Source organism: Meles meles, chromosome 7 (assembly GCF_922984935.1).
Source record: "Meles meles chromosome 7, mMelMel3.1 paternal haplotype, whole genome shotgun sequence".
NCBI classification, from domain to species: domain Eukaryota; kingdom Metazoa; phylum Chordata; class Mammalia; order Carnivora; family Mustelidae; genus Meles; species Meles meles.
The window spans coordinates 27,012,715-27,037,743 of NC_060072.1; the positions used below are offsets into that span (position 1 = coordinate 27,012,715).

Below are 25,029 nucleotides of genomic sequence, written 5' to 3' on the forward strand. Positions count from 1 at the left end.
AACTAAACATGCTCTTACCTTACAATCCAGTAATTATTCTCCTTGGCATTTATTCAAAGGAGTTGAAAACTTATGTCCACACATCTATGCACAGAAGTTTATAGCAGCTTTATTTATAATTCCCAAATTTGGGAGCAACCAATATACCCTTCAGTATATGATTATATAACCTTCAGTAGTGAATGGATAAAATGTGGTATATCCAGACTATGGAACAATTTTCAGCATTAAAAAGAAATTAGCTATGGGGCGCCTGAGTGGCTCAGTGGGTTAAAGCCTCTGCCTTCGGCTCAGGTCATGATCCCAAGGTCCTGGGATTGAGCCCCACATCCGGCTCTCTGCTCAGCAGGGAGCCTGCTTCTTCCTCTCTCTCTCCCTGCCTATCTGCCTACTTGTGATCTCTGTATGTCAAATAAATAAATAAAATCTTTAAAAAAATGTATTGAAAAAATTAGCTATCAAGATATGAAAAGACATACTTTTCTTTCTATGAAAAGACACAGTAAGTGAAAGAAGCCAATCTGAAAATGCTACATTCTGTATGATTCTAACATAAAACATTATGGAAAAGACAAAACTATGAAGACAAGAAAGATAGTGGTTACCAGGGATTAGGAAGGAAAAGAGGATGAAGGCAGACACCATTTTTAGGGATTTTTAAGGCAATGAAACTACACTACAGATACTATAATGGCAGATATATGCCAGTCTATATGTCAAAACCCACAGAATGCACAACACCAAGAGTGAACCCTAATGAAACCTATGAACTCTAGGTGATGATGTGTCAATGTAGATAAATCAACTGTTAACAAATGTATTATACTGGTGGGGGGATATTGATAAGGGGGAAACTATGTATGTGTGGGGATATGGGAAATATCCGTACCCTCCATTTAATTTTGCTGTGAACCTAAAACTGTTTTAAACAAAAAAGTCTTTTACTTTTTTTTTTTAAAGGTTTATTTGTTTTAGGTTATTTGTTTTAGGTAAAGGTTTATTTTGTTTTATTTTCTAAAGGTTTATTGAGCTGGGGAGGGGCAGAGGGAGAGAAACAGTCTTAAGCAGACTCTGTGCTGAGCAGAGACCCTGAGCTCATGACCTGAGCTGAAAGCAAGTCAGATACTTAACCAACTGCACCACTCAGGTGCCCCTAAAAATGAAGTCTCTTAGGAAAAAGGAGAAGTATATCCACTAAGATGTTAATAACAGCATTATTTATAATAGGGGACAAACAAACCGAGATTATATCTAAAAGTACGGAGTTAATTTTGATAATCAGATTATACAATAATACACATTTGTTACATGAGAGTATTTAATGATATGGCAAAAAAAATCAATTATATTAAATGAAAAAGCAAGTTATAAATAGCATGTATAATTAATACTACTTTTACTTTCTGAAATATATTTATGCAGTGAAGTAAAATGGAAGGAAAGCAAAAATTTCAGTGTTATCCTTTACAAGGGACAATTATGGGTAATTTTTATTTTCTCTTTATCTGTTTTTTAATTTAAAAAAATAATGTATTATGTTCATGGTTTAAAAACACCATTATAAAAATTAAGGGCTCAGTAGATACTAATGAAGTAGATACAATCATCCTTAAAAGGGACAATTTTTTTGGTATTAGCCTAAGCAAAAAGTATAAAAAAAAAATATAATGCCTCTTCATATGCATTAGTTGCATTAGGTGCAACTAGATGAACAGAATGAATAATGGCCTCAGACTATTTCAACACACATAAGTTCACTACTGCCATTTATTCCACTAGTCATTCTTACCTAAAGAATATCCAAATACCCTCTGGTAATTAAGGACTTGAGTTACTACCTTTGGGTGAGTAACATCGGAATTGAACACTATGTGAGAGTGCCCTCTCGTGGTTCAACTGACAGTGCTTTTTATCAGCTTGAGCTGTGTTGATTTGCCTCACCAACAGACACAGAACTGGGTAGTTAAAAAAAAAAAAAAGAACTGGGTAGTGAATTTTTCATGAAGCTAAATTAATTCCATTTAAAGGACCGTCCCACCCTATGTACTTTTTACGTTTCAAGGGGAAAAGGAGACAAATAAGGAGACACTGAATAAACTGCTTGTGATGGCAGATAAGTTGCCCCTGGAGTAATGGGGAATGGAAGGAGCAGAAAGGAGGTGACAGTGGTGATAGAATATGTACTTATTTAGCAAAACTAAATAACAGCAATCCACAAAAACCAAAATTCCAACAACTACAGTATTAATCTGTATTTCCAATACAGTAAGATTGAAGTTAATTCTCTAAAGCTTTGACATGTGGATGTGTGGTTTAAGCATCTTACAGTTGAACAATCTCCATTTAGTACATGTTTGTACTTAGGAAAAAAAAATTTTTTTTTTTAAAGATTTTATTTATTTGACAGAGATCACAAGTAGACAGAAAGGCAGGCAGAGAGAGAAAGGAGAAAGCAGGCTCCCTGCAGAGCAGAGAGCCCGATGTGGGGCTCGATCCCAGGACCCTGGGATCATGACCTGAGCAGAAGGCAGAGGCCCAACCCACTGAGCCACCCAGGCGCCCCAGGTAAAACAAAATTAATTAAATTCTTTATCCTTCCTACTTTTAAAATGCGGCATATCTCAATTTTTATAAAAATTTGGATATAAATCAATCTGAAAAAATTTAACCATTTTTCAGTGTCTAATATTAAACATTCTAGTAAATGTTTCTGATTGTTAAGTTCTATCAACTTGTTTTTCTTTGATATTTCCCCCCAAATTAATGTATTAATGAAAAAAAGTAAGCCGCTAAAAAACATTTCCTTTTGGTAACAGAGAGTGGCCATTATTAATTATTTCCTTTACTCTTCCTTATTTATTATTCCATACATCCTACCAAATACTTAAACCTTCAGATAGAGTTCCTTTATTAAAAGAACTAAACAGGGGGCCTGGTGGCTCAGTGGGTTGAAGCCTCTGCCTTCGGCTCGGGTCATGGTCCCAGGGTCCTGGGATCAAGCCCCACATCGGGCTCTCTGCTCCGCAGGGAGCCTGCTTCCTCCTCTCTCTCTGCCTGCGTCTCTGCCTAATTGTGATTTCTGTCAAATAAATTAAAAAAAAAAAAAAAAAAAAAAAAAAAAGAACTAAACAGGGGCGCCTGGGTGGCTCAGTGGGTTAAAGCCTCTGCCTTTGGCTCAGGTCATGATCTCAGGGTCCTGGGATTGAGCCCCACATCGGGCTCTCCACTCAGCGGGGAGCCTGTTTCCCTTCCTCTCTCTCTCTGCCTGCCTCTCTGCCTACCTGTGATCTCTGTCAAATAAATAAAATCTTAAAAAAAGGGCGCCTGGGTGGCTCAGTGGGTTGAGCTGCTGCCTTCGGCCCAGGTCATGATCTCAGGGTCCTGGGATCGAGTCCCACATCGGGCTCTCTGCTCAGCGGAGTGCCTGCTTCCCTTCCTCTCTCTCTGCCTGCCTCTCTTGTGATTTCTCTGTCAAATAAATAAATAAAATCTTTAAAAAAAAAAAAAAAAACACTACCCTTTTCAAAAAAAAAAAAAAATCTTAAAAAAAAAGAACGAAAAAACAGACTTTAAATGAAGTTTTCATTTCAATGAATTTCATTTCAATTTCACTCAATGAAATAATTTTTCACATCAAATTTTAAAGTACCACAAATATGAGTTTGAATAAAATACTTCTCCACTTTCTTAAGAGATTCCTCACCTCCAAATAGAAATCACAGGGGCAGTAATGCCATCAAGGATCACATATAAGGTGGTACTGACAATCAACAGCGGAATAATCTTTAACATTCTCATAACACTAATTCAGTGATACTAACATTTTAACCAGAACTGCATGTATTCTGAAGCCAGCATAATTTTTTGAAGAGTCAGAAAAAAAAAAACCCTCGAAACAAATTATATAATTTGTAAGCAAAATGTACTTTCTTTCTAGGAAAGCACATTCTTGGGTGAAAGAAAATACCCCTTTGTCACTGTAATGCACTATAAAAAAGCTTTGGCGCATGACCATTTGGATTCTGGCTCTTCCACTTGCTAAGTAGGTAGGGTTCAAGTCACTTGGCCTTACCCACCAAATGGGGATAATGCTCTTTCTTTAAAGGATTTTTGTGAGAATTTAATAATAATGTATATAAAGGACCCAGCAAACAGTAGAACTAATTAAAATGTAACTACAGTTGGCCCTTGAACAATAAGGGGATTAGAGATCCCAATCCGCCATGCAGTCAAAAACCCATCATAAATCTAACTCCCCCAAAACTTAATTACTAATGGCCTACTATTGACTTGTCGCCTTACTGATAACATAAACAGTCAATAAACATATAATTTTACACGTTACGTGTATTTTATATTGTATTCTTACAATAAAGCTAGGGAGAAGAAAATGTTGCTAAGAAAATCAAGAGAAAATACAGTTGCAGTACTGAACTATATTTATCAAAAAAAAAAAAAAAAATCTGTGTATAAATGGACCTGCATAGTTCAAACTCATGTTGGTTAGGGTCAACTGTAATTTAATTATTTCCTAGAAGCCACAAGAAAGAATTGTAACATTTATTTTCTGGGTGGACCTCATGAGTTTCTTTCCAAAGGCAATTTAAAAATCTCCTTGAGAAGGAGAACCATGCACATTCTATTAATCATATTTATACTACTAGCAATATTTGGCTGATGATGTAAAAATACTTAATCACACTAGACACATAAAAATAAATGGCAGACCTTAATGTCTAAGGTAAGATGAAGTAGGTTTCTGTAATTAAGAATGTCAAATCCACAATTCCCTAATACATATAAAGAAACATACATTCTAATACATGAACACATTTTATTATTATTTTGCTATATAACACGTTAGTGAATATACTCAATGCATTTTCTCAAAAGGCAAATGAGACACAAGATAACATCTTTTCGATTCCTGAAAACCTCAGTATCATCTGTCTTTTGGAGGATCCAGTTTCCTACGACGTCTATGATACCTTGAAGAAAGAAGAAAATATTTAAAGTATTATTTTAGTAAATGTTAACTGTTCCTGAAAGAAACACCAAATTTCTGTGATTAGTTTGTTGTTCATTAGTACTCAATGATCTCAATGAAACCTAATATAGATAGATGTTAGATATATCCAAGATAAATATTTAATTTTTTCTTAACAAGAAGCCACTTTCCCCACTGTGAAAATTTTTTCTACTAAATAAGCATTTTGGAAAGGTTTTTTTTTTTTTTTTTTTGCCACTCTTGAAGTTAATTTCAATATGGTAACCTGGATAATTGATCCTTAATTAAAAATTAACAATTGTCTTGGGGTGAGTTGGTGGCTCAGCCAGTTAAGCTCATCCAGCTCAGGTCATGATCCCAGGGTCCTAGGATGGAGCCCCACATTGGGCTCCCTACTCAGCAGGGAACCTGCTTCTCCCTTTTCATCTTCCCCTCCTCCTGGCTTGGGCTTGCTTGTGCTCTCTCTCAAATAAATAAAAAATAAAATCTTAAAAAGACACACACACAAAAATTGATAACTGTCTTTTGAACATGCTCTATTAAAGTTTTATTTATAAAGGGATGTTCTCCCCTAAATGGAGGTCTCTTAAAATCATGTTTTAATATATAATAGGATACAATTAATATTGTTTCTAGAAAATGTACATCACAAAAACGTAAGAAGTGCAAATTAAACAGTGAGGAACTTTTGTTTTTGCAATCACAAATATTTTAAAAATCATAACACCCAACCTAAGCACAGGTGTGATGAAATAAGCAACATCAGACCCAAATGGTTAAAGTATTAACCAGTACAATACTTATGAAAAGCAGTGTGGCAATATATACCAAAAAATATTTTTAAATAGTCATAGTTTTTGATCTAGTAATTCCTCTTCTGGAAATCTAGTCTAAAGCATATAGAAAAATAGTTAAAATATTAACTATCTTAATACTAAAATATTAAATATTAATCAGGGAGGGGAGATGCAGGATGTAAATTTATATATACAGTATGATTAAAGCCATGTAAAAATACACAAACTAACAAAACTTAGGAAAGATATAAAAAGAGAAATAAAATGCATTGTTAGCAGTGATTGACTTGGAGTGATTTCACCAGAATAATTTCTTTTTGCTCCTTTGCATTTCCTTATTTTATTTATTGATTTAAGAGAACTTCTACACAGAGTACATGTGTTTATGGTAACGAGTTCTCTTCAAAAATTCCCTTAAGACTGCATTTTGGCAAGTTGGTCTAAGTTTTATTTAATTTTCTGGTAATGTGGAAATCCAATGTAAGGATTTCTACACCATAAATGGTAAGACACGTAGCTTGTGCTCTTTACTTGTGATTAAGATAGTAAAGCATTCTTTTTTGCTTATTTTATGGTTTCATACTGGCAACTCTCCTATACATTGTTTTTTGATACTGATTTTTTTAAATTGCAAAAAAAGAAATTAAGTTGAAACAATGAAGTACATCTATATAAAATAACAGAACATTAAATTATAGAATAAAACATATAGCATAATATGATTTACATAAACTTTCCTACAGGCACTTATATTGGCATAGAAAAATTATAGAAAAGTATCATTTTCTTAAGGGTTCCAGTTATGTGCCAGATAATCAAGGTTTTACTAGTGCAGCCCTGGAAGGTGTTCTCTCAAAGCAGCTAGTCACCAGAATAGGGGTTTGGGAAGTCACACTATCTTTTTTCTAAAGATTTTATTTATTTATGGGGTGGGGAGCATATGCACAGTGAGTGGAGGGGAGGGGCAGAGGGAGAGGGAGAAGCACACTTCCTGTGGAGCAGGGAGCCAGACATGGGGCTCGATCTCGGGACCCTGAGATCATGACCAGAGCTAAGGCAGACACTTAGCCAACTGAGCCACCCAGGTGCCCCGGGAAGTCACGTTTTCTTATGATACGTGAATTTCAATATCTGCAACAAACACTAGCCAGGAACAAGCATCTTAATTTTAGGGTACCCTTATAACTTATATTCAGACTCAAACCCTTGAGAGAATTAAAAACCCATCCTACTAATAATTAACAAGAGAGTTAAACCAAGACTATTCATGGAAAACCAAGACACACTGTTACCCTTCTTAAATTACACAATGACTCAGTGACATCTGAAATAACTGTCCACAGTTCTTAATCCAGAGAACTTTATCTCCTGGTTCACACTGCAGTCTGATATTCAAATGTTTCCTACCAATGGGAGTAACTAATTTTTGTGGCCTCCATGGAAAACTAATAAAAGTTATTTAAATAAAAGAGTATTGCTATTCATACATTTATAGGATTGCTCTACATTTCAAGAAATTTAAAATTATTTTCCAAATCCTTCTTACTTTCCATCCAGCCTTCTTTCAATCTTTCCATCCTTCTTTCCCTCAACATAACTTTACACCTAGTAGAGCTATGTTAGCTTACTATCTTCTTTTTTAAGAGGTATTATGAGAATCAGGGGCATTTACCCATTGACTTATTAATTTTTAGATGTGTGAGCATCTACTACATGCCAGCGACTACTTCTAGAGGCTAAGAATTCTGTAGTACACAAAAGAAGACAAAATCTCTACCCTCATGAAGCTTACATTCCACTGCAGGAGACAGGAAAACAAGTTAAGTTGGACAAGGAAGGTTACAGGGAGTAAAAACCCTAAGGAAGTGAGAAAGCTAGGTTTGCTGATACTAGCAGGAAGAGAATTCTACGCAGTGAGAACAGCATGTGTAAGGGCTTTGAAGGAAAGGCATGTTCAAGGAACCGTCAAGAGGCCATGTGGCTGGAACAGAGTAAACATATAGGAAATGAGAGTGGAGAGGTAATGGAGGATCAGATCATACAGGTTCTTATAGGTTAACAGTTAAGGCGTTTAGCTTTTTTCTGAGTAACATGCGAAACTACTGGAAGGTTGTCAATAGAAAAATTATAAGAACTAAGGGAAGTATAAACAATGTTACTCTGGCAATGTGCTAAGTACAGACTGTAGAGAAGTAAAGTAGAAGGAGGGAGACCAGGCAATTGAGTAATTCAATAAACCAGGCAAAAGATGGTGACATGGACCAGGATGGTAGCAAAAGGAATTGTGACAATTGTCAAATTGTCAAATGTGGATACATTTTGGGAGACAGAGCTAATAGGATTTGCTGACAGACCAGATGCTGGGTGTGAGACAAAGAGAAGAGTAAAGAATGGCACCAAGGTTTCTGGCCCAAGCCACCAGAAGAATGGAGCAAGCATTAACTGAGATAGGGAAGGCTGAAGGAGAAGCTGGTTTGTGGGAGACCATCAGAAAGAGACAATATTAAGTTAGGGATCCCTATTAGACATGTCAAGTAGGCAGCTGGATGGATACAGTTCTGGAGGTCAGGGGACAGGTCTTGACCAGAGACAGAACTGGGAGCCATTAGAATGCAAAAGGTATTTAAAGCTACGAGACCATCTTTGAAAATGGGACAGGAAAGGGCAGAGAACCAAAGATTGATCCCTGACGACTCCAGAACTTAAGAGGTAAAAAAGATGAAAAGAAATCAGTAGGAGAAACCAAGATAGTATTTGGGTATGTAAAAAGAGTTTCAATGAAGCTATTAAGGTTGAATTAAGGAGAAAAAATAACAGAAAACCCACATACAACCATTAAGGACTGTAACACTGTTAAAATGATGTTTTCTGGAAAGAATTACAATGGAAAGAATGCACCATCACACTTGATGCACCTTTCAAAGAATATGTTCCAAGTTCCATGACTTCAGGTAACTGTAATGTAATGGCTAAGCTAGTTTAATTTGTTTTCATACCTGTGATATTATTAAACAGGAAGTAGCAAGAGCCACATGGTTACATATGTTATCTTTTGAAATCAAACTCTGCACAAATGAATGTAAAAATAGTCATTCAGGCAAAGGCAGAGGGTAAGGAACTAAAAGTTCAATTTAACCCCAAACTCAATGTCCTGGGTTTCCTCATCACCCACTTCCCAACACTAAAAATTCAAAACAGCCCTAGCACCCACTCTCACCATAAAGCCGAAAATCTAAGACTCTTTGAATTGCCATTCAAAAGTAAGTAAGATCATCAGGATTAGGAAAAGGCAAAAGGCCATTCACCAATTTCGTCGTAACAATATTAACTTTAGACTTCCAGGCTTGAGAAGATCTAATCACCAATGATTACTGGCCACTGGGCTATTTCAGAATCAGTTTTGTACAGTCATACCTACCTACACTTCCAGCCCACCCACTCTGGGTGAGGTCAATAATTAAATGCATGGAGGTTCAGGACTGAATGAAGTGAGGCAACACCTTGGGATCATAACTCACTTTGCTGACCTTGATTAAGAATTTGATAATAAGGAACATCTTACTCTACCTGAAACTCTAAATAAAATGGTAATTGAATAAACCCACATAATCTGATAGCTAAACTCTGGAAATAAAACTTCTAAGAATCACTGAGAAATTTATCAGTAGACCATCCTGTAAACTACCATAAATAAAGTACCATTTCAAAGAAAAACAGAATACCTTCAAGAAGCTGTGAAGATAATTAGGTAAGATAATATTTTATCAGACAGTAACTGAGATCCCACATACTGTATTAAGACTACTGTATTAGAGATCATGTGGAAAAGTACAAAACAAAAGATGCATTCCTGATGAAGACAGAATAATTTAGAGCAGGAAACGTAAATAAATAAAAAATTACCCATAAATATAAATATAACATTAACATTATCTAGTCACCTATAGTTATATATACTTGGGCTAACAGCTATTCAAAATAACTATAATCAAATTAAATTTCATGAAGAAAGTGAGCTAAGAGGGGCGCCTGGGTGGCTCGGTGGGTTAAGCCGCTGCCTTCGGCTCAGGTTATGATCTTAGGGTCCTGGGATCAAGTCCCGTGTCGGGCTCTCTGCTCAGCGGAGAGCCTGCTTCCCTTCCTCTCTCTCTGCCTGCCTCTCTTGTGATTTCTGTCAAATAAATAAAATCTTAAAAAAAAAAAAAAAGTGAGCTAAGAGCAAATGGTAGAAAAATGAAAGTACTGAAAATCAAAGGAAACAGCATCTAAGATGGCTTCATACTGAAATGAAAAGTCAAATTGGACAAAAGCAAAATCCAATTATATTCTACTTCTAAGGAACCCATCTAAAATATAAAGACACAGATAGGTTAAAAGTAAAAGAACAGGAACAGACAGATCATGTAAACACTAGTCAAAAGAAGGCTGGATAGGCCTGAGTCAAAGGAAGACGCTTAATAGACTGAGCCACCCAGGCGCCCCTGATCCAACTCTTGATCTCAGCTAAGGTCTTGATATCAGGGTCCTGAGTTCAAGCCCCAGTGTAGAGCCTACTTTAAAAAAAAAAAAGGAAGGAAGGAAGGAAGAGAGGAGGGAGAGACTGATGAGAGAATCAATTAAAGCGAAAGCTGGTTCTCAAAAAAAATCAACAAAGTAACAATAACAAAATAACAAAGTAACAACACCAGGAATGAGAGAGATGACATCACTACAGATTATGAAAATACTAAAAGGACAAAAAGGAATATTATAAACTATGTACAAATAAATTCAACAATCTAATAAATAAAATGGGCAAATCCTGAAGAGATCTGATACAAACCACCAAAGCTCCCTCAAGAAGAGATAAACTAAATAGTCCTATCTATTGAGTAGAGAAGTTGAATTTGCAGTTAAAAATCTTTCCACAAAGAAAATTCTTGACCCAGATGGCTTCATTGATAAATTCCAACATTAAGAAATAGTACCCATTCTACACATACTCTTCCCAAACACTGAGAAATAGTACCAAACCTACTCTATGTTGCAAGCATTACTCTGAAACCAAAACCAGACAAAGATATTGTAAGTCTATAGACCAATATCCTTAATAAAGATGTAAAAATTCTACAACAAAATTTTAGCAAATAGAATCCAAACAATACATAAAAAAGAAACATATACATATATATATATTTATCTTTCTCATCACCAAGTGAAGTTTAGCCCACAAATGAAAGGTTAGTACAACAATTTGAAGTCATTTAATTCATCACATGACTAAAAGAGAAAAATGTTATGCTCATTTCAACAAATACAGAAAAAAAGCATCTAACAAAATTCAACATCCATTCATGATAAAAACTCTCCACACCAGGAATAGAAGGGATTTTCTCAACCTGATAAAGGGCATCTATAAAAAGACCCATACTGAAACATCACACTTAATATTTAAAGACTCAATGCTTTCCCTCACTAAAACTGGAAAAAAAGCAACAGTGTCCATTCTTAACACTTCTATGCAACATTGTACTTGAGACTCTAAGCTATGAAATGAGGCAAGAAAAAGAAATAAAAAGCATACAGACTGTAAAAGAAGAAGTAAAATTGCCTTTATTCAATGATACCATGATCATCAACACAGAAAATCCTAAGGAATGTATTTTATTTATTTATTTTTTCCTAAGGAATGTATTTTATTTTTACTTTATTTATTTGACAGACAGAGAGCACAAGTAGGCAGAGAGGCAGGCAGAGAGGGAGGGGGAAGCAGGCTCCCCACTGAGCAAAGAGCCCAATGCAGGGCTTGATCCCAGCACCCTGATATCATGACCCGAGCCGAAGGCAGAGGCTTTAACCCATTGAGCCACCCAGGCGCCCCTCTAAGGAATGTATTTTAACAACTACTAGAACTACTCTCAAGATCACAGGAGACAACATCAATAAACAATCATATTTCTACAACAAATAAAACTATTATAAACAACAAATTCTTAGAAACTATAATTAAAAACCCAATACTATTTACAATAGCATAAAAATTATGAAATATTTGAAGTAAATTTAACAAAAAATATAGCATACTCATACACACAATTTATATAAAACATTGTTAAGTGAAAATTTTTTAAAGATTTAAATAAATGGAGAAATATACCATTTTAATGGTCAGAAAGATTCAATACCATTAAGACAGCAATTCTGAAATTATTCTAGAGACTGAATCCAATCTCCTTCAAATTCCAGGTTTTTTGTAGAAACTAATAAGATGATTCTAAAATTTATAGGGAAATGCAAAAGACGTAAGATTGCTGAGACACTTTGAAAAAAAGAGCAAAATTAGAGGACTCTGCCTGATTTCAAGACTTAGTTAAAATTATTTAGCCAAAACAGAATGGTATGGCAAAGATAAAAGACAGTGGAACAAAATGGAAACTCTAGGACCCACATATATGGTTAACCGAGTTTCAACAAAGTTGGTAGGGCAACTCAGTGGCAAAAGAGAATGTATTCAACTAACAGTTCCAGTGTTGGAACAACTGGAGGAACAACTGGATATATATATATCTATCTTCAAAAAAAATGAACCTCAACTTGTGCCCCACACCAGATATAAAAATTAACCATGAATGGATCAGGGACCTAAATGTTAGAGCTTAAATTATAAAAACTTCTAGGAAAAAAAAACATAGCAGAAAGTCTTAGTGACCTTGGCTTAGGAAAAGATTTTTTTTTTTTTAAGATTTAATTTATTTATTTGACAGACAGAGATCACAAGTAGGCAGAGAGGCAGGCGGGGTTGGGGGGGGGAAGCAGGCTCCCTGCTGAGCAGAGAGCCCAATTAGGGGCTCAATCCCAGAACCCCGGGATCATGACCTGAGCTGAAGGCAGAAGCTTTAACCCACTGAGCCACTCAGGTGCCCCATTAGGCAAAGATTTTTAAAATAGAATGTAAAAAGCCTGAACTAAAAGGCAAAATTTGTAAGTTGGACTTTATGAAAATAATAAAAAATTTTATCTTAAAATACACTATTAAATGAAAAAGCAAGCCACAGAAAGAAAATATTTGCAAGATATTTATCTCACAAAGGACTTTGATCCATAAGTTTTACACCATAATAAGACAACAAATCTACTTTTTAAAAATAGTCAAAAGTTTTTTACTTTTTTTACTCCAGACTGTATAATTCCATTTACATGAAATTCTAGAAAGGGAAAAACACAAAAATCTAGAAATTCATGAAATTCTAAAGAGACAGGAAGGAGAACAGTGACTGCCAAGGGTGAGGGTTAAAGGGGAAAAACTCACTGCAAAAGAGAACTTTTTAGAGTGATGAAACAGTCTTTACTCTGACTATAGTAGTAATCATACAATTGCATACACATTTGTCAAAACTCATCACAATGTGTACTTAAAACTGGTGAATTTTTCTGTATGTAAATTATACCTCAAAACCATCTATCTAAGAAAAGATACTTCAAAAGGAGTAAGAGGAAAATGAGTAGGAGACAATATTAATAATTATCATTACCATATCATCACTGAGCATACACTGTATGCTAGGCGCTTAACTCCCATGATTATATATATTTTTTAAAAGATTTCATTTACTGGGGCGCCTGGGTGGCTCAGTGGGTTAAAGCCTCTGCCTTTCGCTCAGGTCATGATCCCAGGGTCCTGGGATCGAGCCCCGCATTGGGCTCTCTGCTCCGCGGGGAGCCTGCTTCCTCCTCTCTCTCTCTCTGCCTGCCTCTCTGCCTACTTGTGATCTCTGTCTGTCAAACGTATAAATAAAATCTTAAAAAAAAAAAAAAAGATTTCATTTACTTGTTGACAGAGAAAGAGAGAGAGAGCACAAGCAGGGGGAGCAGCAGGCAGAGGGAGAAGTAGGCTCTGGACACAGCAGGGAGTCCTACATGGGACTTGATTCCAGGACCGTGGGATCATAACCTGAGGTGAAGGCAGATGCTTAACTGACTGAGCCACGCAGGTGCTCCTTACATTATTATATTTTATATCAAAATCATCATGTAGTATTTACCCAAAGAATATGAAAACACTAATTTTAAAAGATATGCACACCTCTATGTTTACTGCAACATTACTTACAATAGCCAAGACATGGAAGCAATCCAAGTGTCCATTTATAGATGAATAAAGAAGATGTAGCATATATATAGAGATATAAATCTCTCTCTATACACACACACACACTTTTCCCAATGGAATATTACTCAACCATAAAAAAGGATGAAATGTTGCCATTTGCAACAACATGGATGGATCTAAACAATATACTTTGCTAAGTGAAATAAATCGGCTCCGTAGCTCAGGGGTTAAAGCACTGGTCTCGTAAGTGAAATAAATCAGTCAGAGAAAGACAAATACCATATGATTCCACTCACGTGGAAATCAAGAACAAAACAAATGAACAAAGATAAAAAGAGACATACCAAAAAACAGATACTTAACTGTAGAGAACAAATTGAGGGTTACCAGAGGGGAGGTGGGTGGGGGGACAGATGAAATAGGTAAAGAGGATTAAGAGTACACTTATTATAGTGAGTGCTGAGTAATATATAGAATTGGTGATTCACTATATTGTACACCTGAAACGAATGTAACACTGGAATTAATTAATCAATTACTTTTTTATGCCAGGCAAATTAGGCATTATTATTTCTATTTTCTTTAATAATAACAAGATTAAATAAATAGCTAGTAACTAGCAGAGGAGATGGTTTGAGTAAGCCCAGTCCCCTTTAAAACAAAGTTGTACGCTCAGAAAAGAGCTTGGCTTTACTGGAGTTTAAAAAGCACAAGATTGACTATAATATGAGATAGGTCTATTTATATAGGAAGAGTTTAACAGTGTTTATGGGGCATAAGGAATGAGTAAGTATAAAGAAAATTTCTACTTTACACTTCACTGCATTGTTTAAAAATACTTTATAGAAGCATTTTGTATCTGTTAATAAAAACTTATTTAAAAAGATACTATATACCTGCAATTATTAAATTCATAATGAGTCCCAGTCTTTTGATTGCCAGGATCTAAAAACTGAAATATTTAATAAAACATCCTTCTATGCACTATCTGATGTTTAAGAAGACCTCAATGACATCTAGAAATCAATACTTGAAAATGGCTTACATTAGTCCAAAATAAATATTTAGATACCAAACAAATACTTGTTGAATGATTAGTGATCATACCTTAGCTTATTTAAAATTTTGTTTTAAATTTTGCTGTGATGAGGCATCACAAGGACAATGTCTATTAGTAAAAATTTTCTTTATATGCATAAGCTAGTATCTGGAGTATTTCTGCTAAACTTTATTAGGAGAGATACTGGGATAATCAACTGCATCTAGTTAAAGTCTGCTTAAAATTGCAAGTGCCTGATAATCCTGATGGAACAAGACATACCAAGAGATTAAATTAATTAGCAGTCAAAAGCTAATAAGCAATAACAAGATTAAACAAGTAAATATTTAGGGGCGCCTGGGTGGCTCAGTGGGTTAAAGCCTCTACCTTTGGCTCAGGTCATGATCCCAGCGTCCTGGGATCGAGCCCCGCATCGGGCTCTCTGCTCGGCAGGGAGCCTGCTTCCCCCTCTCTCTGCCTGCCTCTCTGCCTACTTGTGATCTCTGTCTGTCAAATAAATAAAATCTTTAAAAAAAAAACAAAAAACAAGTAAATATTTAAACATCAGGGCGCCTGGGTGACTCAGTGGGTTAAGCTGCTGCCTTCCGCTTGCTTCTCTGCCTACTTGTGATCTCTGTCTGTCAAATAAATAAATAAAATCTTTAAAGTATAAATAAATAAATAAATACTTAAACATAGGTGGGAGGCTAACACGCATGATTTTAAGACCCCCTAATGGTCTTCCTGCTTTCAATTTTGTTTCCTTAGAGTCCCCTTTACAGGATTTTTATATCTACAGTGATTTGGTTATACACAAAAGATGGAAGACAACTGTAGCAATATGGAGCACACAGGAAGAAAATAGGTACTGAAAGTCATCACAGAAGAATTTCAAGATAGGGCTTGAACTAAAATATCTAGATAATGAGACAAAATAAAATATAAACACAAGTAATGTTATGAATCATGGAAAGAAATCACAGAATACAGTAATGACATAGATATGGGGCTAAGATATGGTTTACTCATTTGTTTCTACATACTCTAAGCCCAGAGGGCATGTATAAAAAAAGTGGGTACTAAATATGAAAGAATAATCAAATAAGAAAGAATACTAAATATGAAATAAAAATCAAAGAGGATATAAAACAGAAGCAGGAAATGAAGACACCATGGTAGCCAAAAAATTGCAGATTTTTTCCCTGGGAAATTAACACAGAAATATCACTTTTGGTACAGAAAGATTATTAAGGGAGGAACTTTTTTTAAGACAGAAAAAGAAGAGCTATGTTTTTGTTATAATGAACTTAAAACTTTGGACAGATACCTATTTTGAAATTTCTATGAACAATGATACTGGGAATAAGACCAAGAAAATAAATGGTCTCCTGGGTGGCTCAGTCAGTTGAGTGCCTGCCTTCTGCGTGGGTCATGGTCCCAGGGTCCTGGGACTGAGCCCTGCCTTGGGTTCCCTACTCAGCGGGGAGCCTGCTTCTCCCTCTCCCTCTGCCGCTCCCCCGTGCTCATGCACTCTCTCTCAAATAAATTTTTAAAAATCTTAAAAAAAAAAAAGGCAGACAAGTAGACCAAGGAAATTAAAAAAAAAAAGTATAAGGGAGCATAGCATCTATATAGGAAATGTAATTAAAGCTCTTAGAATGAATTTCAGCAAGACACAGATTATGAGACTAGAGCCCTAAGGAATCTCTATTTTACCTAAGGATAAAAGAGGAAGTACCTTCTGAAGAGAAACTAAGTAAGTAAGCCAAACTCCAGATCCATACATCCATTTGCTTTCAGAATTGCTCTCCAGCAGAAGGATCCATTGACCCTTCAGACTCAACACGACCAACAATGAGTTCATCTTCCTGTCAAACCTGTTTCCCCACATATATGAACAGCACCACCATCCACCCAGACACGTCTTCAGAAACTTGGGAGGCTGCCTGTCTCTTCCCACACTTAGCTGGTAACCTACCACTGTTAATTAAAATTCTCTTTTTTCCCCTCCTTTCTCCTTTTATTTCCTCCTGTTATCATAGTCCTTTCTTTTATTTTCCCCATTTCTATTCCCATTTCTAGCCTTTTCATTGAGATCTTTAATAAATTTCACCTAGACTACTGTAATAGTTTCCAAACAGGTCCCCTCTGACTCCAGACTTGTCATATACATCTTCCATGTATCCCAAGTACAGAACCCACTTCATGATTTTCTAATGCATTAACTTTTCTTCTTAAAATTTGGTAATGAAAATAAAATCTAACTTCAGCACAACACAAACTCCTTCATAAGACTTACACTCCCTCCTCATATTCTGGGTCCCATCCAAGCTGAACTACTTGCAATTTCCCCATACTCTATGACATTCTGTTCCATCAGCCTGTGGAGCCTTTTCCCCATGGCTAGCTCCTAACCATTCTTCAAGGCTTAACTGCTTGACTCTGTTTATTTACTGTATTATTTTCTCTCCTTGACCATAAACAACTTATAAACAAGGAGTGTATTTTTGATCTTCCAGCACTCAGGAGAGCAGGTGGGTGAATGTATATTCATTAATTCCGTAAGCACATCTGGCCATGAAATGTGCCAGCCTAATGCTTAGCTACTGGTTAACTAAGTGAGTAAGAACAAAGTTTGCTCAAACATAAATGATTAAAAGTAGTCAGCTCTCAGTTTTGGTAGGGAATAAGAAACATATAAAAGAAAGAAGAATCAAAAGAAGAAAAATAATTAAAGCCAGAGTCAGGTGATAAGAATCCATGCAATAAAATGTGAATATTAGCAAACAAGGCAACTAGTTTCTAAAGGAACTGAGAACCATATATGCTGCCCAATCATTTACTGTACCACATTTTTTTTTTTAACAATAACGTGCAATCTGTTAAATAAATGGATAGGTGGGCTGAGAACAAGATCAATTATTTGGCAGGAAGATGAATAAAAACAGTAAATGACTATATCACAGAACAGAAAAATTTTCAAGAATTCTTGCAAAATTCACTGAAAGCTTTGGTTAAATTCCCCCACTAAAATAAAAGAAAAAATAAGTACTATTTCATTTTAGCTATCCTTCAGGTACATCTAAAAATACAATTTAGTAGGTGATCATACTGGGTGTTAATTTCCCAATGCAGAATACAACCTCAGAAGTTTGTTAATGCAGGAAAAGTCATATATTCTTTTAGTTGTCAAGTGGGGGTTAAAGAAAAGAACTTACTGTCCACGAGGATACCAACGGTGCTTAGTAGTAAAGAACATTTTGCTAAGTTGTTCTATCATGGGTCCTTGCTCCAAGTGCTCATTTTTTCCTTCTAATCTGGTTTTCAGCACTTGGTCATGTGTTTCTTCATTATTATGCAGAGGATCTGGCCGAGGGATAGGCTACAAAATAATCAATAAGCAACAGGATCAAAATGTAGGTATGTTAACCAGCATTTGATTGAGTTCACAATACAATTACCACACTCCAGAATTCATTATAGTACCTCAAGGTAGGTTAGTATGTTTTCAGAACAGAATTTTACTTAGTTGCATTATTCATTAAAGAATCCAAAACAGGGGCACCTGGGTGCCTCAGTTGGTTAAGCATCCAATTCTTGATCTTGGCTCAGGTCATGATCTCAGGACTGTGAGATGGAGCCTTGCCTTGCATGTCAGCCTCCACACTGGGTGTGGAGCCTGCTTAAGATTCTCTCTCCCCACTCCTACCGTCTTACACTATTGGTGGGAAGGCAAGCTGGTGCAGCCACTCTGGAAAACAGTATGGTGGCTCCTCAGAAAGTTGAAAATAGAGCTACCCTACAACCCAGCAATTTCACTACTGGGTATTTACCCTAAAGAAACAAATGTAGTGATCCGAAGGGGCACCTGCACCCCAATGTTTATAGCAGTAATGTCCACAATAGCCAAACTATGGAAAGAAGCTAGATGTCCATCAACAGATGAATGGATAAAGAAGATGACGTATATACGTGTGTGTGTGTGTGTGTGTGTGTGTGTAAAATGGAATATTCTTTGGGGCGCCTGGGTGGCTCAGTGGTTTAAGCCACTGCCTTCGGCTCAGGTCATGATCTCAGGGTCCTGGGATCGAGTCCTGCATCAGGCTCTCTGCTCAGCAGGGAGCCTGCTTCCCTCTCACTCTCTCTACCTGCCTCTCTGCCTACTTGTGATCTCTCTCTGTCAAGTAAATAAATAAAATCTTTAAAAAATAATAATAAAATAAAATAAAATAAAATAAAATGGAACATTACTCGGCCATCAAAAAATGAAATCTTGCCATTTGCAACAACATGGATGAACTAGAGGGTATTAAGTGAAAAGTCAATCAGAGAAAGACAATTATCATATGATCTCATTCATATGTGAATTTAAAAAACAAAAGAGAGGATCATAGGGGAAGACAGGAAAAAAACAAGATTTGTCTTGTTTACAAACCATAAGAGACTCTTAATCATAGGAAACAAACTAAGGGGTTCTAGAGGGGAGAGGGTGAGGTGATAGAGTAAGTGGGTGGTGGATATTAAGGAGGGCACATGATGTAACGGGCACTGGGTATTATATAAGATTGATGAAACATTGACCTCTACCTCTGAAACCAATAATACATTACATGTTAATTAAATTTAAATAAAAATAAATTTAAAAAAAGATCCTCTCTCCTTCTTTCTCTGCCCCTCCCCCATCTCTCTTTCCTCTCCCTCTAAAAAAAAAAAAGAGTCAGAAGTATTTTTCTTCTCATACCAAGTTTTGGGGTTTTTCTCCAAAAATAAATTTCTCACTTAATGTTATTGTTCCCCCAATTAAAAAAAAGCACTTATTACTTTAATTTTATTTCCCAAAACTGTAAAATTTGCCCTTTATTTTTTAACTTGAAAGTTTATAGTCTCAGGTGCCTGGATGGCTCAGTCAGTTAACCATCTGCCTTTGGCTCAGGTCGTGATCCTGAGGTCCTGGGACTGAGTCTCGCAACGACTGCTTCTCCCACTGTCTCTGCCTCTCTCTCTCTCTCTCTGCCTCTCATGAATAAATAAATAAAATCTTAGGGGGGAAAAGTTTACAACCTCTAACCTTGCTTATCATTAAAGTGAGATACAATGAAAATGGTATTTCTTATATCCAAAGGAAACAAAAAAGTTTCAGTGTTTTCATTTTAGGTGACTGAAAAGTCATCAAATGATACTTTATGGTAATGTGAGTACTTTTTCACCTAAAGACATCAACTATTAAAAATCTCATTTCCCTCCCAATACATTTGAATGATTATAACATAATCCCATCAGTAACCCTAGTTCATAAAGCCTTTAAGAATCACTGTTTAGGAAAGTCAAGTCATGTATATTTTAAATATTAAATGAGAATGTATGTAACACAAGGTGGTAACATTGTCTTGCTTTACAAATACCATATATATGTACTACAATACATGAAAATATGAATTTATAACCAGAAAGAAAACAATTCAAACATAAATGTCTTTACATTCATACACTATTAATGACAACTATTATATTCTCCCATTGTATTAAATGTCATAGCATATATTTATATTTGTTAGGCATATGGACATGAAAAAAAAAGACTTCTTTAAATTTTTTTTTTTTTAATTTATTCGACAGAGAGAAATCACAACTAGGCAGAGGCAGGCAGAGAGAGAGGAGGAAGCAGGCTCTCCAAGGAGCAGAGAGCCCGACGCGGGGCCTGATCCTAGGACCCTGGGATCATGACCCGAGCCGAAAGCAAAGGCTTTAACCCACTGAGCCACCCAGATGCCCCAAAAAAGACTTCTTTAAAAAGCAGTATCTAAGCGCATGAAGGGGACACACTGGCTCAGTACAACAGAAATGCAAAGTAACAAAAAGATATCGGTAAGAGGTAAAATAGGATCCAAGTCAGAGCCTTGCTACAGAGTGCAGAATACGTTCTACAAGGATTAACGAATATTAGAAGTAAAGGAAAGTAGGAAAGAACACACAATAAAGAGATAAACCTTAAAAACAGATCTTGAGGGGTGCCTGGGTGGGTCAGTGGGTTAAGCCTCTGCCTCCGGATCTCAGGGTCCTGGGATCAATCCCCAGATCGGGTTCTCTGCTCAGTGGGGAGCCTGTTTTCCCCTCTCTCTGCCTGCCTCTCTGCCTACTTGTGATCGATCTCTCTCTGTCAAATAAATAAATAAAACCTTAAAAAAAAAAGGATCTTGAGGGTAATTGGGTGGCTCAGTCAGTTAAGCATCTGCCTTTGGCTCAGGTTATGCATGATCCCAGAGTCCTGGGATGGAGTCCTGCCACAGGCTCCCTGCTCAGCAGAGAGTCTGCTTCTCTTTCTCCCTCTGCCCCTCCTCCCCGCTTCTGTGTGCGTGCTCTCTCTCTCTCTCCCTGGTTTTCTCTCGAATAAATAAAATCTTTTTTTTTAAGAGATTTTATTTATTTATTTGACAGAGATAACAAGTAGGTAGAGAAGCAGGCAGAGAGAGAGGGGGAAGCAGGCTCCCTGCCAAGCAGAGAGCCTGATGTGGGGCTCGATCCCAGGATCCTGAGATCATGACCTGAGCCGAAGGCAGAGGCTTAACCCACTGAGCCACCCACCCAGGTGCCCCTCAAATAAATAAAATCTTAAAAAAATAAAAATGGATCTTGAGAAACCAGATTATGAAAGGTCTTCAAAGTTAGACTTGTAAGTAACAATTTGGGGTAAGCAGAAATAAGGAACCACTTAGTGTGGGAGGGAATGAGGAGGTAGTATAATAAACAGGTTAAGAACTTGAGCTTTGGTCTCTAATTCTACCACTTACTAGCTCTGTGACCATGACAAGTTATTTAAGCTCTTAATTTCCCTTTCTGTAAAATCAGAGAAATAATACCTACCCAAAAGGACTTGGTGAGGATCACATGAAATAATAATATATGGTATGCTTAGCTGTCCTTTGTACTCTTAATTAAGAGTTCAATAATGGTAGGTAGCTACTAAGATTTCTTTAAGGCCTCAAACAGGAGAGAAGTGATAAAAATTTACTTAAAAAAAAAGTTCTCCTGGGGCGCCTGGGTGGCTCAGTGGGTTAAGCCGCTGCCTTCGGCTCAGGTCATGATCTCAGGATCCTGGGATCGAGTCCCGCATCGGGCTCTCTGCTCGGCAGGGAGCCTGCTTCCCTCTCTCTCTCTCTGCCTGCCTCTCTGCCTACTTGTGATCTCTCTCTCTCTCTCGCTGTTGAATAAATAAATAAAATCTTTAAAAAAAAGAAAAAAAAGTTCTCCTTAGGCATTTACAGTAATTTTAAAAGATTATCATTTGTATGTAAAGTGAAATATAAGTTAAGTGTCTTTGCAAGTTACTATGAGACCCTCAGAGGTCTAGCAAACACAAGTTTAGAACCTATAATAGTTTTCTCTATTTTAGGTGACTGTACTTGTTGCTAAAGATCAAAGTTTTCAGTATTATCAAAAGTTAAATTGTTTTCAAGTATTCATGAATGTTCCATTGTCTCTATTTCTATTCTCAAGCAGGCTCAATTCTAATATATCACAAATTCTCTCTGCTTTGTATGATTAAAAACACTTCTTTTCCAGGCACATAGATAAAAGACACTGGAATTAATGGATTCTTCAAAGTCTATACCAAGAGCCTCTGGCTGATTCAGAATTGATTTTTAGGCAGTATTTGATCTTCTTGATCAAACTTCAAAGGAAGGATACATGACTATTTCAGTAAAAAGGAAAAACTAAAATAAAACTGTCAACTTTAAGAAACATTCAGAACTATCATCCTCAATTTTCCTTGTTTCTCTTAAGAATTTTCAAAATTTGACTTTTGAAATTTTCCACCAAATCAGCCACTAAAAAGAATTGCTTAGTACCTGCATTTTTAAATTTCCAAGTCACTATTTTTGCTCCTGGTATATTATCTTTATTTTCCTAAACAAGAAATCCTAAGTTCTAGAAAAATACTTCTAGAATATTAGTACTTTTAATAAAATATATACTCAGCAAAAGAAGTAGGATCATTCTACCTGGATCTGTAGTAAACAATCAACATGTTTTCAATTACCAGAAAACCAAAGATGCAAATCATCCTAACTTTCTTAAAGCCAGTCTCAGTAGTTATTTCTACATATGACCAGGATCTTTGTATGCAGTATACTTTCTAGGGCCTAAAGAATCAAAGGGCACACTGGAGTTGCAGCAGCCGTACCTCCTTAAGAAAAGAAAAAAATTGGGGCGCCTGGGTGGCTCAGTGGGTTGAAGCCTCTACCTTCGGCTCAGGTCATGATCCTGGGGTCCTGGGATCGAGCCCCACATCAGGCTCTCTGCTCTGCACGGAGCCTGCTTCCTCCTCTCTCTCTGCCTGCCTCTCTGCCTACTTGTGATCTCTGTCTCTCAAATAAATAAATAAAATCTTAAAAAAAAAAAAAAAGAAAAGAAAAAAATTAAGATTAACCTTCAAGTCATGTTGAAGAGTATTTTATTATCATGTACTATCTGCATGAGATTTGTAAATCTAGATTCAAAAAGAACACACTGTATTCTAAATTCTAACAATGATGTGTTTGCAAGAATGTTTCTTATTGTGCAGCCTAATCTACAATTTATTACTTGAGCAACAAAAAAATTCCATGCCTCCCCATGTGAATGTCTCTTAGCCCTAAAACAAAAAACCCATAAGCAAGAAGAAAAGAGGAACAAATTTATTCATTTAATCAACAAATATTTAGTGTACATTTACCAAGTACAGGTGTTATTCCAGATGCTAAGGATATACCAGAGAACAACACAGAGGCGTCCTCATGGAGCTTACATTTTAGTGATGGGAGATAGACAGAAATACAAGAAAGTATCTATTGTGCCAGAAATGATACAAGCCATTGCGAAAAGACAATAGGAAGGAGTCCAGCCTCAGGGGTACTACATTAAGCCCTGAGGTAGGAGCCTGCCTAATGTACCTAAAGAACAGCAGGGAGGCCAGTGTGGTTAGTAGTGGAATGATGACTTGTAAAGTTAGAGGAGGGATCTTCCAGACGAGAGAGAGAGAGAGAGAGAGAGAGAGAAAATAAAAGGGAAGGAGGAAGGAATACTGATGACATGGGAGAGGAGACAAGTGCTACAATGGGAGTGCAATGGAAAAAAGGGACCAGGGAACTGGACATGTACGCAAGGGAGTGATTACAATGATGGACCATGGAATCTATGCCAGGCAAGGAGACAAGTGAGAATGTGTGAGATGCATGAGGGCTAAGAAAAAGTGCTTTGATCAATGGCTGTAGGTATCAGTAAGGAGATGAAGAATTCTTGGAGCTGGGAGACTGGGGGAGCTGGTAGGAAGGTAGTGGAATTCTTGAAATCTAGACTGGCAGGAAGGAGGAGCAGGTATTTGCGACTAGAACATCTATAGAGTACAGCAGTGGGAGTGGGGGCTGAAGCAGGGAAAAAGATGAAGTGAGAGGTCAGGGCATTAAATTATCTCCATATACTGCAATAACAAAGAATTAGGACGGAAACAGTATCAGAGGAAGTGATGGTACATCTACAATCTCTGAGGAAGAGTGGAAGGATTGGGGGAGGAGAAGTGAACTGAAGGATGGTAGGTAACAGCCATAAAAAAAAAGGGAGCAGGGGCGCCTGGTTGGCTCAGTGGGTTACACCTCTGCCTTCAGCTCAGGTCATGATCTCAGGGTCCTGGGATGGAGTCCCGTATTGGGCTCTCTGCTCAGCAGGGAACATGCTTCCCACCCCCCCTCTCTCTCTGCCCACCTCTCTGCCTACTTGTGATCTTTCTGTCAAATAAATAAATAAAATCTTAAAAAAAAAAAAAAAAGGAGCAGATGGTATAGTTTAATGATACAAACTACAAAGCCAGAAAATTTTTAGGGAGGAGGAAAAATGGTCTACATATGACAAGGAGCTACAGGGATCCCTACTTCCCCTCTAGGTCTAGTAGTAAAAGGGAATAGGGAAGAAAACATCAACTACCTAAAAACCTGCTGGGGAAGTAATGGCCCCAGGGTCCAATAAGGTTTCTGTCAGAGACAGAGATGAAGGCAAAATTCTGGAAGTTAATGTGATGAGAGATTTTAATGATGATAGTGAGTGCTAAAAGTAAAGTAGAAAG

General features: G+C 36.7%; 1 protein-coding gene across 1 annotated transcript in view; it reads right to left on the bottom strand.

Moving 5' to 3' along the window:
- Window positions 1-4,416: 4,416 nt before the first annotated feature.
- The window catches only part of MRPL42 (mitochondrial ribosomal protein L42), a 31,630-nt gene continuing 11,017 nt past the window's right edge, over window positions 4,417-25,029 (bottom strand). The window contains exons 5-6 of the mRNA XM_046013986.1: window positions 18,152-18,315; window positions 4,417-4,988 (exon numbers count right to left, since the gene is read on the bottom strand). Coding sequence (XP_045869942.1) covers window positions 4,943-4,988; window positions 18,152-18,315 — 210 coding nt within the window. The 3' untranslated portion in view covers window positions 4,417-4,942. The remainder of the gene's footprint in view (window positions 4,989-18,151; window positions 18,316-25,029) is intronic.